Source organism: Chelonus insularis, unplaced genomic scaffold, assembly GCF_013357705.1.
Source record: "Chelonus insularis isolate UGA/USDA-ARS -01 unplaced genomic scaffold, ASM1335770v1 contig_397_pilon, whole genome shotgun sequence".
Taxonomy (NCBI): Eukaryota; Metazoa; Arthropoda; class Insecta; order Hymenoptera; family Braconidae; genus Chelonus; species Chelonus insularis.
Window position 1 is genome coordinate 936,793 of NW_023276552.1, and position 20,258 is coordinate 957,050.

Sequence of the window (20,258 nt, forward strand, 5' to 3'; positions counted from 1 at the left end):
TTTATGATAAATTTAATGATAATAAAACTTTTTTGTATGGATATAAGTAGGAATTATTACAAGTATTATCATCGAATTTACTATATTCTATGATAAACCTCTGTATGAATAAAGCTATTCTTCAGATACTAAAAAAACATCATAAAATTTATTACAATCTCTTTCATAAATCCTACATGTTCTTTATCTAGTGTTTTTTACATCACTTCAATTCAAAATAAATATATTTTTATTATTTCAACTATCAAAGGAATATTTTGTTATATGTATTTTAATTAAAAATTCTTTCATTTTATATTGAAGATTAAAAAAAAAAAATTTAGATTAAAATCCCAACTCATAAGCAATTCTTTATGTTTGTTGAAATAAAAATAAATTTGTCTGTAGCTCGGTCATGAAGCATACTTATAATATCACAAGTGGTTACGCCGGTGAAATCTTGGTGCTGTTGTCAAAGTAAATATGGTACATCATAAGTCAGGACGATAGTGTAATATGCTGACGCAGAGAGGCGTAAAGGGATGAAGAGGGAATGGGAATCGAGAGAGGGATGATATGATTCGCGCCAAGATTCTCTATTAAATCTGGATTTACTGAAAGAGAATAATAAAAGATGAAAAAAGGTTGTATCCTATATAGAGGAAGTGTTGGTATATAAAAGGTAGAGAAGGAGACGAAGAAAAAAAATGACTGTCCAAGAATGTTTTAATATGGAAGAAGAAAAATTTTAATATACGAAAAGTTTGTCAATGCATCTTGCGAAAAACCATGCCTTAGGGCGTATGATTTTTTCTTCTTGCTTTTGTTCTGTAGACTTTTCATGAGAGAGGGTCGTAAAAGACATTTTTGTCATCTATAGAGAATTATGATAAAAGTAAAAGACAATGTTCTTGGAAGAATATAGATGAGATAGATCAGAGAATGATGCCTATAAAAATCTTTATCTCTTCCAAGAATCAACAGCAAATATATATAATTAGTAGTTTTAGGGTGTTCTAAAGGTGCTTATATACGACCCTCGAGTTTGACTTAGCTAAGAAATCCAATAAGGAAGCAAGCAAAAGCCCTTCTGACCGCATAAGTTTGGGGCTCTGTCAGAATATCGAATTCTGAATATAATAGAAGCCTCTTAAAGCGAGCATCAGAATACATTACACCAAGACATTAATTACATACTATTATGATTAATAATTAAACATTTATACCTGATGGTTGCTACTTTAATTGGAAATCGGTAGACATTTATCATTTGCCAACGAGGGCAATCCGAAAAATAGTGGCTTGTCTCCTGCATCTTGAATTATTAAATGTCAACTCAATTTCAGCTTTGGCCAATGTCTACATCACACTCCATAATAATCAATACCAATCACTTTTATCAGCTTGAATGAATGTTGTTATGTTACACATCTTGTTCGAATCATTGTTAATAACTGTGATTATTAATATTATATTGCTTTACACGGTATATTTTTGAACGTTAGTGGTGAAGAAACCGTGTCTGACCGAGTCGTTCAGAATACTAGCGCGTCATCTAAGGGGCACAACCCCTCGAAAAGTGAGCAAAGTGAGTATGCCCCCCTTGTGAAAGCACACAAACATGCTCACATGTCCAACACATCCGATTCTCCCTTTCATATATTAAATAGTGCGGAGGGGGGTGGCTTTTTACTCGTGTACATTCATGCACACTAGACACTGCCTAGAGACTGACTAAGAATCCATAAGGTAGACATTATAACACCAGTCAAAGACAATCCATGTGTATGTTGTTTTTTTTTACAGCACAGTAGTATAGTGTGTGTCTTAATTCATACACAATGTCAGTGGATATGTGAGTTTGCACCCTCAACTCTTCCATACGCTTAATAGACATGAAAGGGAAGCTACGTCATTTAAACTCAAACGGATTCCCTCTTTTTATTAATAGCTTAACTACTAATTTTTCTGAGGAATGAAAATATTGCTCTCAAATGATCAAATTTATTTATAGAACCGCAACAGCATTGCTTTAATGAATACTCCATTTCCGTTAGCTCGCACGTGTTTGGCTCGCTGATAGGATATTTTTAAATTTTGTGCATTGAAAATTATTTCTGAAAGCTTGAGTGAATGAAGAACTATTTATTTGTCGAGGAATTTTTATTTATGGGACAGTGGATTGAATTTTACTAAAAAAGAACGGAAGCAGTGTTAAGAAAATGATGATAATAAATATCAAGATAGAGAAAAGTTCATTAATTTTTTTCTTTATTAAGTGTGAACAGGGGTCTAAAAGCTAATCGACTCTTGACAAGGCACACTAATTCATTTTGTTGAAATAGTTTCAGATTTCTATTGACATCCAGAGTTCATTGTCCAATGATTTGTTTGCAAGTTATAGGCTGTTAGTGTTGAAATGATGATGATTTTTTTTTTTTTGAAGTAAATAAAATAAGAAGCAATATAAAATTTTTTGAAAAAAAGTAGTGCAAGGAGATGAGGAAATATTGAGTACTTTTGAAATTTACTGCAATATTGTACTCTCCATCAATTTGAAAGTTTATGAAAATTATAGATCTGGGAAGGAAAAGATAACTTTTATCTCATTTGAGTACTGTAATTAAGAACAAGTTGGTTAAAAAATTCGTTGGAATCATTTTGAAGTGTGAGAATCATAATTAGTCTTGAAAAAGTTCAGTACTCATGAAAGAAATAAACTGTAAATATCGTTCATTTTTTTTTTCTTCTTTTTGTTTAATGTAAAATTAACTGAATAAACTCTCTTTGATAATTATTTGAAGAAAAAAAATAATTTAAAATATAAAATATTTATTCCTGAATATCATCATGATTATCACCATCACCAGCATCATCATCATCATCATTACATAAGTTGATGTTTCAATTATCAACAGTCTCTAATTGAATGAACTAAAATTTATTTCCTGTCAATAAATCAATTCATGAAATATCAAATAAATTTTTCTATCACACAGTCAATTGTATATTAAACTACCACCATCTCAAATTGTTTAAGACAATATTTCTACGCTTTCCAACTCACTCCAACATGTATCTCCATTTTCCCTAGTCATAGCTATTTAAAAGTCACGTTCATTCAGAAAAAAAAAAATAAATAAATCTATAATTTCCTTATTTACTTCCTGTCCATTTCAGATTACACGATTCAGTGCGGTTGAAGTTATGAAATACCGACTTACAGACTTTGTTTTAGAAAAAGAAGCATGAGATTGATGTAAATAAACTTATAATCCTTTAGTTTTAGAATACTATACGAGTTTATAAATGCATGCCGTTACTGCAGTGAAGGATAAGTTGTTCTCTAGAGAACACTGACTTCACGTATAATATTTAACCTTCTGATTCCCTCGTTCCAGAGGACTACAGGATAATCATGAGAATAAACTGCTTGTGGTCCTTGAACGTTTAATATTCATAACCCAGCTACGAATATTCGTCAAACTATAACTGAGGTACAAGGGTGTAAATAAAGGGAAAATAAATTATTTTCGCACTAAAATAAAAAAAAAGATGAAATGGAGAAATAAAATCAAACTTTGAAAGCTTGAAAAATCGTCAGGTACAATTTCCAACAGATCGCACAGTGCTCAAACGATTTGTCGGTATAGAGAGACAAGATCCTAATGGGAAAGTAATCCCTCGACAGATAGTGAACGAAGCAGGGATGAAAGCGACAGTAGTTGCTGGGCAAAAGGGATAGAAATGTAAAGATAAGAATATAAGCCAAAAATCCAACAGCTCATTCCATAATATATGCATTAACATTCAGAAGAAATTTTGGCGCTAATAAAATGCCCGGCAAAAAGATTGTGATCAGCTATAGAGCCTAATTTCCGTCATTTATCTGCTGTTTTTTGTTTGTTCGGAAAAAAAGTTTTGTTGGAGGCTTATATTATGATGATGGCTAAAGAAAAAAATTTATTCTTGAATTTTTATTTGAAATAATGTCAATAATTTTTATTTTTTTAATGACGTGTTATTTAATGTTAGTTAAAGTGGAGAAGTTAACTTTTACATTGAAAGAATTTTATTCTGATTTTTAATGTGAAATTTTATTTCGTTATAGAATGTCAATGAGTTCAGAAAGCTTTCCCAAGTACCACAATAATTTTTATCACTAAAAAAAATGCCAGTTAAATAAAATGATTCTTCGAAATAAAAGCTCATTGTTATTCTATAGACAAATGAAAAAGACCTCATGTACATAAATACAATGAAATCGCAAAAAACTTGGCACTGAAAATAGCCTTAAATGGTTATATTTCAGTCAAACATAAACAAATGTTCATCAGAAAAAAAAAATAACCTTTGATTGGAAAGAAAAGTTTTATTATTTATTTTAGTGTCCACTGTTAATTGATGCAGCTGAAAAATACTCCAAAAGTTCAAACCAACATCAAAAGCTAACCGAAATTAACAAAAAACTCACATCAAATCGAAATTTTACACTTTTTAAATCCCTTCTGTTTCAGTTATTATCTTTTTTCTTTGATGGCCGAGTTATCAACCTCTAGAGTCAAAAACCAAACTCAAACCTCACACGAACTTGAGTCTTTAAATATAGATTTTCCGTACTACCAGGTCCATGAATAGCTCATGCAGTCCAAGCAGAAGCAAATATTCCAATTTTCCTCAAAAAAAATATGTCATTAAAGTAAATTCATCGATAGATAAAGCAAGTAAGCGACAGGTTTTTTTGGATATTGGAATTCGGAGAATCTGGTTTCTGTCTGGTGGGGATCAAGACCAAAGAGAAAGTCCGCATGAGGATAAAATAAAATAAACTTTATCGAAGCTATCAGAGGGGTAGAAGAGAACTTGTTATCTTTATTCAACTTTGGGAAGGATAGCGGTTGAATGCCATTAGGTACATATCTATTTAAACATAAATTAGAACTTTGATTAATCTAATATCAAAAATACATATCTCCAATTCTCCACACAGAAGTCATGCTTTTTATTAAAACAACCATTGACGGTAGCATTCCAACTCCATCTGAGAGATGTAAAATAATTCAACGAAACAAATGAAATGGTCTTTAGGACAAATTTGGTATAACAGGCGTGAGAGTAACTATGCTTTTTGTGACCAAATGAGTAGCGTTAACGGTGTATTGTCACGCGATGAGAGTATGCACAGCTGGCAGACAGGCATTTCGCATTTAGAATTGTATATCTCTTTGGTACCATGCACATGCAGTTGACAATAATCTTATAGGATTTTACTTACAGTCTTAATAAACCATCTCTTCCTCAACCAACCAGCTTATTTTACACTTCTTTTGCACTTTAGCTCGAGATAAGACCAGCCAATTAAACCTGCTAATTAACTATCGCACTCAGCAGTTTCAATCAATTTCAATAGATTCATTATTTTATGATAAAAGTAGATTGATAATTACTTCATTTGGGTTAATGAACGATATTCTTTGTGTTAAGGCAATTATCACTCAACATGAATATGGTAATATCAAGTATGTAATGAAATACATATTTACAAGAGGTTCAACAGAGAGGATCGCGTACGAGTAGTCAACTGAGAGCATTCCTTGACAATCTAGCTCGCGGCTCGAATTTCGACGCTCGGATCTCTTCGCTGGAACTCGGTGGGACTCGGATCCAAGCACGTGGAGTTGTGATGAACCCCTGGAAGCTACGAGGATGGTCGAGCATACCCGTGTCCATGTCAAATTTCCCGCTCTCCTCCTCCAACCATCGCTCGGTGTAATAATAGCTAAATGTACAGGACCATTCATCGTTTTTGACTCGCTCTCTCTTTCACGTAAATTACTTACTTTCCTGAATGTAAATTCTGCTGGGAAGTAAACTCTTTTTTCGTTTTAGTTTATTTATTGTCGACCATGCATTATTGCATACTTCGGCGTTACTTTGATAGTAGAATGCCGATAATGAGAATTTATTTATCTATTAAGTTGTTCGTTGCTTTGACCATGTGAAAGAAAGGTGTTGAGACTAGATAATGAATTTTTTTTCATCTATTAATTTTTTGTTGGTAATTTATTCTTTTGTGATGGTGATGTTTAATGCTTTCATGTGTGTTATTAGATATTTTTATTATAATTTAAAAAATTATTATCCATAAATTAGGTTTTAAATAAAAGTTTTGTAACTTCTTAAATGGTTATGAGTGATGAGTTATTGAGTTATAAATTTTTTTGAAGCTCAATTTTTTTTTTTCTTTTACCTCATTGATCAGCACGGCTAACAAAATCCCACGTTATCTATGGTGTCATCTTAAATTTCGTACTTTTTTTCTCAACTTTCTTATTTTATCGCCGTCACTCATTCGCCTTTTTTCCTGTTATCAGTTACCAAAGTAAAAAAAAAAAACGACTTTTAACTCTGAGCACTAATTACTCATGAAAAAGTGATCACGCATTAAGTCTCTACTTATCATTAAAATATTAAAAAAAATTCCTTTCTCTTTAAAAACGGCATAATTGCCTTTTTTTAAATTAAAAAAGCAAACTTTTTTTCAGTAGATTTATTTTAAAGCACTTCTAAAAAAAAATTTTTTTATTGGTTTCATGAATAATGTCCAAGTCATTACAACGATTACTTTCCTCTCATATCAGTCACCCTAAATAATCGGACCGAAGGTCAATCGCTCTAATTTTTCTTTCTTTCAACCTCATCATCTGAAGCAACAAAAAATCCCGAAAAGACCACTTCTCCCTTTGCAACAGCGATCTCAATTCAGCTTTAAAGAAATTTATTAAATTATTTTCCCAAGTCATAACCGACCATCATACAATTTTCGAAAGCCACAAAATCAACAAACACCCCAGGCTTGGTTTTTTTTTATAGAAGGAAAAAAGTCTCTTCTACAAAGAGTGATTGTTTGTTATTATTTACCATAGACTAATAAATTTATTTTTATTTTCAGGAAACGAAATCACTGGGATTCAAAGGATTCAAGACAACGCCCAGGAGCAGGCGTTTGAGGATTACAGTCACGAATATAGAAGGTAAAGTGAAGCCAGCCGGAAGATCCGTCCAATTAAGAAGATCTCCAGCTTTCGAAAATACTCACACTGTTTCCCCAAGACACACTTTCTCCTTCTCTCTCGTCTGTACGTCCACTTGCATCTTGATTTGTGTCCCTTGGGGTCTGTACATACAAGGCACATGACTAGCCACACAAGGGCTGATACAGAATGTTATAATATACGACTGTTCGGCACTTGAAGTGAACCCACGTCTCTAGCAAGCATCCTACCTCATCGGCTATATATTCTTATTGATTTATATCTTTTTAATTTTATTGATACCATTTTTTTTTTATTTTATCGGTGAAAATAAAAGCAACAGAAGAAGGTGCTTTCGTTGTAGACTTTTTGGATTGTTACTGAGAGGAGGAATATCGCTGAACATGCAACCTAGGGAGGAAAATAGCGTCGAAAGATATATATTCAAACAGCCAGAGACCGCACACAGGCTTTATACCACAAATTTTATTTGGTAGTCGCGTGTGCGAAATGTAGACTTGAACCCACGCCCTCAACCCTACAACCACCTAATGGAATTGGAGAGAGAAAGTGGAATTAAGTGTGAGCAACACTGACGACTAAAAAATTTAATTAGATGCAGAGAGAATTTTATCGGTCATCATAGATGGAACCACTTTTCATATTATCGACTACATCAGTTTCTGATTATTCCAATTATTTCAGTACTTTACACTTGATTACCCTTTGATTCATATTATCCAATTATCAAGACCTCGTGAGTAAATATCATTTTAATAAAACATGAATATGATCTGTTCAAGAGGTTTCACTTATGGTTCAGCTGTTTTTCAACATAAAAATATTGTCTATATAAAAAACAGACTAGAGAAAAATTCTTTAGAGGACAAATGGGCGTGCTTTAGATTTTTTTTTTTTTAATAAAAAACAAACGTGAGATAAATTTACTTATGAAAGAACATACTTCAATAATTGAATAATGATTCTAATATTTTCATTAGCAGAATCAAATTTATCTGAGGCTAATAATTAATTGGAAAATTGTACTGCTAGTAATGCATTTATTCCCAGTGATAAATTAAAACTTTAATAATTAATTTGATTTATTTATTGCTAATGAATTTTCATAATGTTCTAATAAACGAGAAAAGTGAAGTGCCTACTAAAAATCTATTTTATTTACTATTTAAAGACTTAGTACTTCATTAGCCTTTAATATCAATAACTTTCAACTCAAGTAGTCTCTACCTCTGACCATGTTCTCAACTCTCCAACATATAACCACATATGGATCCAACGAGTTATCATACTTCTTACTATTTTGTTGCACTAAACAAGTTTTAAAACTTGATTATCGCAGCATCCTATTTTATTCGATGAATATGACTCTGCAGAATTACTAAAAATAAGTGGAAAAAAAATTGTTGATACTTTGGTACGTGCTAGCATTTTTCTTATTAACGCCTTCATAACGCTTTAATAACAGTAATTTTTTTTCAGGTAGAAGGAAGAGAGAATTCAGATACAGTGATGAAGAAGAAATGGAAGGAAGAAGAAATATTTTGGAAAAAAGTCAAGAAAATACAAGAGTTTTAATGAGTAAGATTCTGTCTATGGTTCATCAGAACAAAGACTTTAATTTCCTGTATTTACCAGCCGCTTGTAGATTGTTACTCATTATCTTTTATTACATTTTTTAGTTATCGTAATTATATTTTTCATACTCTCGAAATTGCATTTCTTGGAGATTTCATTCAGACGATAAGTCAATAGTGATTAGATACTTTTAAGAGAGTGCGAGAAATAATAAAAAAAAAAAAACCTTGAAATAGTGTATGGATTATGAGGAGAAAGAAAGAAAATCTCTCAATTCCCACGTGCACACTTTACAGAATGCGCGCAACGCCTCGTAAATTTTACGAAACGTTTTAAAATGTCCCTATGCTGGTATAGTGCTTGACAATATCGCGTCCTTGACGTAAAAGAAAGAAAGAGAGATATATTAAATCCGCCCTCAACAAAAGTATCAACGACTTTCGTAGACTTGCATTAGCATTCCAAAATCGTGCCAACTATTCATCTCTTGATAGGATAGGAATCCAAACGATTTCGATCGAATTTCCCTGCGTTGTTTTCCAGACTCTAAATTTACGAGGACAAGACCATCCTGTTTATATTCCATTCTTTTATGTACGAGAAAGAGATATAATGCTAATAGAGAAACTCGCAAAAAAATGTGGTTGAATAATATAGTTTTTTTTTTTATTTCCTGAACTCTCCTTGAAATATTCATTAACCACACTGGAGTTTGAAATTACCTTTGGCAAGATAAAATGCGCGAATTAAATTTTATACGGTAATTTATTGTAATTTATTATGATTTAAATTATTGATAGAGTTAAGTAGAAAATTGGTTGAGCACAATTTCGCTGATTAAAAATTGCAAGGTATTCTTTAAAATGAAATGTTACAATGTTTCTCTTCAACGCTTTCCACATCACAGACCATGAATAAAGCTGACTTCCAATTGATTAAATAATTTATTATCACTAATTGATTATTTAAAGATAAAATATGAACATTCTTCCTTGATTAATCTGATATTTAATTAAATAACTCAAATGAAAGCTTAAAAGTTATGAAGCTCAAGCTCAATAATGTCTCTTCTTCTAAATACCTTTTAGCGAATGTGAGATTATATTTGATGTGAAATTTTCACTAAGCACTTATTTAAGTCAGAAGTCTTAATTTTAATTGAAACCCTCTTTTGCGAGTGGAAATTTCATCAGACACACCCTTTCTTTCTTCTCGTCGTTCACGTTTTTATATTTTTTTTATTCCTGGAAGTGAGGCGTCGACAGACACTCTCACAAGTGTCTTTCAAATGATCACGGTTATTCCTTGAGAAAGATTTTTTCCCCCGAGACATTATTGTTCTTCCAGTGTAGATTCGTTTCTGCAGTAGTAGTCTCTTTCTGTATTCGATGCCACTGGAATCCCTCAAGATATAACGTAACACAGAAAAATGAAAAGGGAATGAGAAGAAAGATATAATTTGCACATGTTACTTTGTTGGTATACCAAAACAAAATACATATTCTTATGCTAAACTTTTCTGTATGTGGTTTTGTTAGCAAATCCTAGAATGAAAGACTAAGGAACATAGAAGGGATAGTGGAATAAAAAGAAGAATTTTATTGAACTGGTTAAAGGTTCAGGAAAGCAAAGAAACAGTTGTTTAGGTCTTTATTGAGTAAAGCACTAATTTTCAAACCCCTTATTTTCAATGAAGACATGGTCTTGATTGAATTCTGATAAATGAAGATGAATTCCAGCTTTACAGTTCCTATTTTTCAAGTATTTTATTCAGAAAAAAATATTCCTGGAAGAGAAGAGAATATTAAGATGAATGGTAGATAAATATTTAGCAAAGTCTAGCATTTCAACATGTCTTGGTGAACATCTTCTATGCTGATGATAGCAACTAAGATCATAACTTCTGAACAAAGTAAACAATAATTCAACTCCAAGAATCAAAGTCAAAATTGAACCGCGACAGGTGTCGCGAATGAGCATTCAAGTCAAGTTTCTGAGGGCTAATTCAACCGCTAATTAAATTAATATCTCCAACCCTTCCTATTATAGGGAGCTTTCAAGAGTTAGCAATTGCAAGCCATTCGTTTATATACGTCAGCAAATACAGCAGAGGTCTAAAGACATTCAGCCTAAAGAAAACTGAGAAACGTCTTTTCTCTTGAAAACCTTGGTATGAGCTTTCGTTTCAATTAACACCCTTCTTTTCAGTCTACCTTTCTTGAGCTTCTTCCATTGGGAAATGACAGAATGAACGAAGAGGAGAAAGAGGAGAAGTGTGGAAAAAGGAGAAAAGGTGAAGGGAGGTCTTTATCACAGAGTCTTACAGAGGAGCAAGAAGAGAGTCTTGGAGAAGGAGAAGTATTGCAAAGCGAGGGTGCACGGCACTTTCCACCACGGCAAGTCTTAGTGAATTTGCATACAGAGCATCTGTCACCAGCCCCTTAGCTGGTTTTAGCCATTTTCAACTTGGGCTATCTCCCGTCTTGAATCTATGGAATAATGGCTGCCATTCTTATGGTAAATTCAACCGGAGCTACATTTCCTCTTCTCAAGCTTCATTTACGCTTCTCAAGCCTTTTAATAAATTATATTGCTCTTGTAAGTATACAACTATCTTACAATTAAATTGTGTGAATCATTCATTTCTTAAATAACTTGATCGATGTTAAATTTTTTAGTTAACTTGTTAACGGAAATATCTTAACTGGATAGAATAAGAGAAAATGTAACAACACATGAGAAGCAAAATGAGTAATGACATATCTACAACACGTTTTCTACATTCAAGGTAAACGAGACACAATTCCTCGAGAGAGAGTGCATTGTATGAGTGTATCCCGTCAACGCCCCTAGGGCAACTGTACCCATATCAGGCATGCGAGACTTCACTGCTTTTTCCAAGTAATCTTCGACATTCATTACTACAATGTCTGAAAGTTTATTTGACAAGTTCTTGCCTACATTTAAAAAAGTTTCTCTGTACTAAAGAAATAATTCTTGAGTCAATTAAATGCTCATTTAAATATAAAAAAAAATCAACATTTATTTAACCATGTACAAAATACAAACATGCCATTTTCTCAGGTAAATGGTTATTATGTTTGTTTTAATTCTGCTTTAATAAGCTTGATAAAATGCACTTATCGATTTTTTAAGTGGACTTTGGGATTGCATCATTGCTTTGAGTAAAAACTCTAAAGGTTTGACGGTTTTTTATTTATGGAAAAACTGGACTGCATTAAAGGATTAATGCTCCAGTCAATTAAATCTTCCTTTGAATCCAACTGAAAAAGCATTTCAAAATAATAGAGTAAAAAAATCTCATCAATGTTTGATTTTATTCCTTTTAAGTACATTTCATAATATGTACTTGTCAATTTTATAAGAACCTAAATTGTATCAAGCTTTGAATAAAAACTGGAAGTCTATTTGACAAGCTTCTGGTGGTCACCGAAAAAATCAACACAGAAATAATTATTGGATCAATTAAAGTAATTAAATTTAATTGAAATAAATAATTAGGGAATCAATTAAAAACTTATTTAAATCATGAAAAAAAAAAGAATATTTGAGCAGTATAAAAAAATCACATACTGAATTAATTATCATGGTCATGGTTATTCAGATTCAGGTGAAATCAGCTTGATAAAATGCAATTATCAATTTTATAGGCATACTCTAAATTAATGATCAACTGGAGATTTTGGTAAAAACTATCTACTCAATTCAAGAGCTATAAACCTTGATTATAAACGAAAAAAATATCCCTCAGAGTTTCTTGCAAATGTCTAATTAATAATCTTATAAAGTATGCAACGAGTGAATTTTAATTTCAAAAAAAGCAGTAAGAAAATCCATATAAGCTTCTTATTGTGACAAATCCTTGTCAAAGCATATTGATTTCAAGTACAAGTAAGCAATGATACAAAAAAGTGTAATTAATGGATCATATATGCTTACAAGTTCCATGTATTGATGAGATTACTTTTCCATTGGCTCTGCGAAATGTCAATTTATTTAAAAAAGAAGAGAACGAAATCGACATCGAAGGAATATAAAAATGATAGACACAAACCAGGCGAAAGTTTTGGATGGAAATGGGGAAGGTACATGGAGAGTGTGAGAATCGGGTAGTTTTCCAGGCACGATCTGTCGCATTGAAATTCACCACGAATTTCGCTTTCCATTTCTATCGAACGTTGTATTCTATCATCTCTCTCCAACACACACTGGATGCCACTCACGACTCGGCAGGGTGTACTTGACTTTGTTTCCTGATCACATCCGCCTTTGTTCCATTTGGATTCTCGCTCTCTCTTGTATTGACATCTTTCTCCAGTATATATAAATCCTTTTTAGCTATAACCCAACCTTTTTATGAACTAGTTAATTTCATTATTAGGTACTTCCTTTGTTTCAAGACTATGATAGAAAATACGGCATTGAAAAAGATGTTAAAAGGGTAGTTAATTCTATTGGAAGATTGGAAAGTGTACTTGAAATACTTTAACTACTTTTATTTATTCTATCAAATGTTTCAATCATCCAATGAATTTTTACAGAGCAATTGAAGACCAAGAGGTATAAAAAAACTTGGTAAAAAAATTTTTAATATCAATGTAATCTATCATGAAAGTTGAAGTTTAAAGACTATATCAAACCATTGATGTTAAATTGCTTAATTGTACATCTGCAATAAAAGTGTCAGATATATGTTATTAATACTCTCCAGTTTGAGAGTATAAATCATATCATATCCAGAGAAAATGTCAAATTTTTGAAATATGTGAAAAGTAATAATAAAAACCAGCTGTGGTAGTTTCATTGTAACTTGAAAAATAGTGTAGATAAATAAAATAAAAGAAATTTGAAAAAATTAATTCGAAATTACTTGTTAATTTGAGAAGCATGAAATAAGTAAGATGATCAAAATGAACATAAATATGCTGGGCATAAGGGTTTAGTTCAAAGGTCAACGAGTTTGTGAGGAGAATTTAAATGCAATCAGTTGGAGATAATTTTAAAGAAAAAGTTCCTTATAATTATCATGATATCAGAGACAGTTGGAAATGAACTTCTTATTAAAATGATACAGAGTAAAGCAATATATCTTATCACCTCTTCAATATGAACTTTGAAAAGCATGTTTAATAAATTTAACGACAAGAACTCTTTGCCCTCTCTGTCTCATAGCACACTGGACCCTCGTTCTTTACCCTAAACTATACTAGAGAGGGTGAAAAATCGTAGCAACTTATTAAACGTAAAAGTTGTGCCACCAGGCGCGTCGTCACCTTGATATATAGCTCTTGAAAGTTCCTCTTCTCTTTTCGTTATTGTCAAATTACCAAACATTTTTCACAGAACTTGCCAAACTTGCTATATAGCACACTGGCGTATCATTGATTCTAAAAATATTGATGCTTACTTCCTTTTATATTTCTTCGATTTACGGTAAGATGATAGCCCATATACCATGCTCACTATATCAGAACGAAACACGCAAACTCAAGAAGTTGTCTCTACGAACAATGACTATCTACCTTGGATCAACCCCTCCGGAAGGAAATTCGCGAGAAATTCCATCTTTATACATCCCTTCGGTAAACTTAAATTCCAACGTTAAGCATTAAATCATTTCAACTATTCACTCGAATTGAATGCATAGTACTCCTTCTTTATTTGCGTATTTTTATCAGGTAATCGTGTTCAAGAACACCAACTTTCTGAATGTTTGAATATAATATTTGCTGATATAATTTTTTTTTCAAGAATTTAAATTTACCACATACTTTTTAAGAGTTTCTTTCTCTGTTAGAAGGAGCTAGTATCATACTTGAGAATGTTATAAAAGAATTTTAAAAGTTGAGTGTCTTAAAGAGAGAAAAAGTTAATAATTTATCAATAACTTTATGAGCATTTTCTTCATTGAATAAATTTATTCATGGAATTAAATTATTTTTATTAGTTGTTAATAAGAGCAAAGTCGTTAAGAATTATCTATATAATATAGATCTCCATGAATATTCAAAGTAAAGTAATCACAGTCAGTGAAAACTTCAGATGAATCTCAACCCCTCCAGTATCTTGGAATATTCAACGTTTCCTTGACATTTCCAGCACATCAACGAGTTTAATCAAACATGTCAAACTTCAATTCAAGTTTCTCCATTTCATTGAATGCAAAATATTTCAAGAAAATCCTCACGTTACATTTAATACCAAATTATTGATTATTTGTAATCGCTTTTAGCTTCTGGATAATTTAGCATCCTCTGCAATACCTCTAATTGGTCAGTAATTGACCAGCACAGTTTGGGCTTATCAGCCCCATATATATCATAATTTTCAAGCCATGTATAGTGGACATTGTGAAGAAGAAACAGATAATCTAAATTTAACGACCCACAGAATAGGAATTCGATGTAAAAAAAGGGTTGAAATAAAATTGTGTGTTGTGAGGAAAAGCGAAAAAGAAGAAAAATGCTTCCTGGCAGAAAATACGGCTTTTGAATCTCTTTATTTTGCACAAGTCTGGCGTCGCGACGCTAAGTGCCAGGCGCCAGGATTCCTAGACGACGAGACAATGTCCTGGATAAAAGTCAGAAAACAAATACATATGTGAAAGCACTGGAGAAAGGATGAAAATTAACTAAAGTGTTGGCTTTTAAACCAAGGAAGAAGCTGATAAACAATCATGAATTTAAAAAAGCAAAGTCTTCATTAAATAAATAAACTCCTGCAGAACCAAAGTAATAACGATTTAGCGAAGGATGATGATGCGATGCGAGAATGAAATTTAGGCTAAGCGATGATTCTACATAATACGCCATTGTCATGCTACTCTCTGGCCTAACTCTGCGGGTAAAAATTAATCTCTTGCAGGGTAATTAGGCAGATTACTTTCCGGAGTCGTTTAAACCCCACTTTCTTACTTGCTCATTCCCTACCAAATCTTTCTCTCTTTCGCATTCTATTTCCCTCGTTGGATAGGTGGATGAACAATTAAACGAAGAATTTCTTGAGAAGAGACATGACATTGGGAAGCTGCAGAGAAACGGAGCAGTTCTTTAGCAATTCGAATAAAACTTAAATTCACCGCAGGGACTAATCGACCAGTGAGTATGGCGCATTCTTAGCGGAAGTAATCTTCCGCGAGAGCCCAAGTCACCAAGAGTTTGGAAGTGGAAAAAAGTCTAAATGTGTTGCAGTGGATCAAATTGTTGGAACGACAGATTGTATGTCAAGTTTGCCAATACCAAGACAATACGATGGAAGAACAATCCTGATGAAAAGCAAATATTCCATATATTTTTTTTTACATTTAAACAAAGGAATTGTTTTGTTTAATAGCAGTGAGGTTCTTGAAATCATTACTAAGCAAGAATGTTTTGTTTACTTGGAAATAAAAAAACTGGGCTCTGAAAAGGGTGAGCTAACAAAGTTATAGAATGTGAGGTTTTTTTTCAGAATTTAATGAAGAGTTTTTATTACTTTTAATTAATCAACCAACAAGTTTTCTCATGGTACTTGAATTCAAAACATTTTTTAAATGAATGAAATAATTTCAAAAATTCAGCTTTGCTTTCCATTATTGATTTTTTCATTCAATAAGATTATCAAAGTGATTGCATATTATCAGATGCTGAACCCTCAATCATTTAAAATGGAGATAGTTGCAAATCATGATCAGTATCTAGATGTTATAAAAACTTCATATGAATGGGAACATTAGAATTTCTCCTGACTCTATTGTAATATGACTCTGAATGAAATTTCTAAAGTTCATCTATTCATTTATTTATCCATCCATTAGCATTGAACAATCATTTTAATTTTTAATCAAATGATTGTAAAAAAAATGTTACAAGTTAAAGAAAGAATTCAATTACATGTAGAATAATTTGTTTACTTTGCTAATAAATGGATTTATATATTAAAGTCATTGATCAAAGAAAACCTAACATGTATCTTTTTTAATGTGTAGAATTCCTCAAGTTTCCAGATGACATCGAGACATACTTTCCCTTGAATAAAACATTGAAATAATTTATTTGATGTGAAAAACTTTTAACCAATTAAAAATAATTAATTATTTGAAATATAAACTTTTTCCAATTTACATGCTAGATTATTAAAATATTTTACTCAAAATTCTTGGGTAAAAAAACTTTCTCCAACTCCTAGATCTCATCTTCAGATTTCTTTAATTAAACATTGGTATAATGAATCAAAACCAATCCTAATTAACCATGAAAATTATAATTACATCAAGAATGAGCTGCAATATATTTCAAAACTAGTTTGATCAAATAAATATTTCCAGATAAATATCAGTTTAAAAAAATACGTATCTCTCATTGTAAGCTGTATAAAATATGGTAAAATACTGATGCAACAATGCTGGAATTATCCGTTAGAGATTTTATGAACGAACGGACACACGCGACGTAGCCATACAGATATGTATAGGATATATCTCGTTAATCAAGAGAGACGCCACCCCTCAGGGTTTTCAAAGAGGGTGAATGAGATTCGAAGGGACCTGTATACAGTTGGTGTAGGTGTTTGGACACACTGGTGTATAAATGTGTGTATATTACTGGTCAGAGTATTTAATGCTTGACAAACGAGCTCACAAGGTACACATATTCGCGTAAACAGTGTTGGCAATGTCTCTCTACCACAAGTGCATCACAGTCTGATAGGTATCAACCATAAATTATTGAAACTAAATTTTCGGGAATCGGAAAACCTGATGAAATCTCTGAATTCATTGTCTTGTTGAGTTGTCCTAAATTGTCTTGAAGAAGATTTTTTGTCCTCTCGACTGATTCTTCTTTTTGTACAAAGCAATGTCAGCTCCTTCGTCTTTTGTTTCTAGATCAAAGTGTTCCAAGCAGAAAGGGGATTCTGGTTTTTGTCGGACGAAACACAAACGACATTCTTTCATTCCCTGGACCTTAGGATTCGGTCGTTGGCTAGTGTTTTAGACCAGGACCACTGCAGCAGTTATAACAACACATATACATTTATGGTAAAGATAATGGAGCCTGTCTAATTAGTTTCATTTTATTATTTCTCATATTTTAATTCCTACATGTGCTTCTAGATTACAAGCTGCAAATCCAGACAAATATCACGACAGTCTTGAAGCATATAAAAGTCAGTAAAAGGCATATAAAAGGGACGAAAATAGTGAGAATATAAGCGAAGCACTCCAGCTAACCACTCAGCATACTCTACTCTCTTTTATATTGCATCGAAGATTAAAATTGTTGAAAAGACGAGTAGAAAATGCAGACAAGCTGTAGCTGCTGAAATTTGCTTCTGTTGCTTTTTGAAATATAAAAAACAAGAAAGCGCTGGACTTTCTTCGAGGAAAACTTGGATTTAGATGAAAACGAGAAACATACAGGATCCTTGAGCAGTCTCAGCAGTCAGTCTTAGAGAACAAGACCTCGCAAGCATCGCCAGGGAGGTTTGGTATGTTAATTACAGAGTAACGCGGCTCCGTCTGGCTCTTTGCCTCACCTCTTAAAGTCCAGACTCGATGCGAGTCTGGCCGATTCGTTGTGGATGGTAAGAAGCCCCAACTCCAACTATAAGAGTGGGTTCTTCACTCTCCAATACCTTCAATGGGTATTTTTCATCTTCGTTATACGCACACATTTCACGTGATATGTGCTCAATTCCAGTGTCGACCTTACGACCTCCTGAGAAACCTTCGGTCCTTAATACGTACTTTACTCTTATTCCTTTCTTTTCTTTATTTCGTAATCCCCCCAGGTATCAAGTTAACTTTATTATTGCACTTAACGTTATTACTGTTTATCGAATTGGCAAAAAAATATATAGACTCACCTCCAAAAATGAGGTACATAACCAGTAGAACAAAGCTCTCTACATTGATTACACGGTGCTCCTTGGACAGCTATTGAAGTATTAGACCATTGACCACTGCCCTCTCTCGCTAATAACATTCTGCAATTAGAAATAAAAATGTGTTAATTCAATCAATCATTTAAATATTATTTCCTATTTTTTTTTTATTTAAAAATATTAATGAATAAATTCACTATTATTTGATGTTCTTAACTAAAAATCATAAATAATTTATTATATATTTTAATAAATATAATTATCATAAATAAAATATGTTTTTTATACCTAATTAAATTTTTTTCACTACTCTCGATACTTGAAATAAAAATTATTAAGTTCTTAATGATAATAAGCTCAAATTATCTACAAATTCTCTGCGAAAATATCAACAAGACACGAAATGGTAAAAATGCATTCATAATAATCTTAATTAAAATTTTATTTCTATAATGTTCATAATACAATAAATTTACGAAGTTTATCATCAATATTTGTCTCCAACTTAGCTCCAAATGCAGTAAGAAATTACATGTATCCTTTCATTTTCAAAAAATAAAAAAAAATGTCACGTTCAACCTTCTTCAAATATTTCTATGGTAATTTCCACGATAATGCGTGTAAGTGAAATCAATTTGGCTTGCAGAATAGTAATCTAACCGGTTAAAAAAAAATTATCCAATAATTATAAAGAAAAAAGAGCTCCAAAAAAAGGAAATCAAAAGCACACTGTTTGAAATGATCTTATTTACTGGTCATACATAAAAAGTGTCTGTAAGGCGTCAGTTTAAAACCAAGTAAAAAATGTATAATTACTTATTACAGTGACTTGATGGAAGTTTATAGATCAATATTAATTGAGATGAAATATAATAAAGATTGAGGTAGGAGTTAGGGGTATAAATTAATCAGTTGCAGTATGTGTTAAGTATATCAAATGCTTAATAACTAGTTTACGAAAGTTGAAGGAAATATGGCAATTACAGCTGGCTGGCAAATTAATAACGAAAGTAAATAATTAATAGCTACACTTTCTGTGGTGTCATGATGACACTGAAACTTATGCACTTACAAGCCAAGTATCACAAGCCATCATAGCCATGAATCGTGTTCGATTAATAAACTGAGAATATAAGTAGATACACCAAGCAATTATCTTTCTTTCCCTCTACCAATAGATCGTTCTTCTCCATATCATTATTTTTCTCATGCACAGCATTAGAGGGGTGTGTGAAGCATAAAACGCACAGAAGGACCACGTGGTAGTTGCAATTAGTGGGTTTTTACCGGTTGGTTAGTTCCTCAACTTAGAGATAGTGCAAAGAGTTCCTTAAACCCCATGCTCCTGTTGAACGTTCGGTATGTTAATGGTTGTAATATGACGTTCTCTCCATCTCTTGTCTTGTCCACATCATCTCTAGCTACTGCTCGGATCAAGGGATCGAGAACACTAACGTTAATGTGTATTAGTAATTCCAGAAACGACCAATTAACATTCCCAGAAAGGAATAAGCTTCTTGCTTCAGAGAGCTTCTTCCGTGCGGTCTCTTTCGTAATTGCTATCGAAAGAGTCTGTACCATGCAGACATTTGAGTAATAATAACTCTCTAGATACTTCTCACCCCACAATTTTCATTTTTATTTCTCTCCAAATGATAATATTTTATTTTTTGGAATAAAAGACAAGCCGAATGAGTGTAAACTATAACTATAATACTCATAAAAAAGTATTTATACCTAAGCTATCAATTAAAGAGTCATATATTC

At 32.3% G+C, this 20,258-nt stretch overlaps 1 protein-coding gene across 2 annotated transcripts in view; it reads right to left on the reverse strand.

Annotated features, from left to right (window-relative positions):
- The window catches only part of LOC118067808 (protein prickle-like), a 39,137-nt gene that overhangs the window by 16,697 nt on the left and 2,182 nt on the right, over nucleotides 1-20,258 (reverse strand). The window contains exon 2 of one of the 2 annotated variants that reach the window (XM_035084768.1): nucleotides 18,474-18,593. In XM_035084768.1, coding sequence (XP_034940659.1) covers nucleotides 18,474-18,592 — 119 coding nt within the window. In that variant the 5' untranslated portion in view covers nucleotide 18,593. Of the gene's footprint in view, nucleotides 1-5,254; nucleotides 5,542-18,473; nucleotides 18,594-20,258 lie in introns of those variants that run through there. The other variant, XM_035084769.1, reaches the window with a different exon arrangement.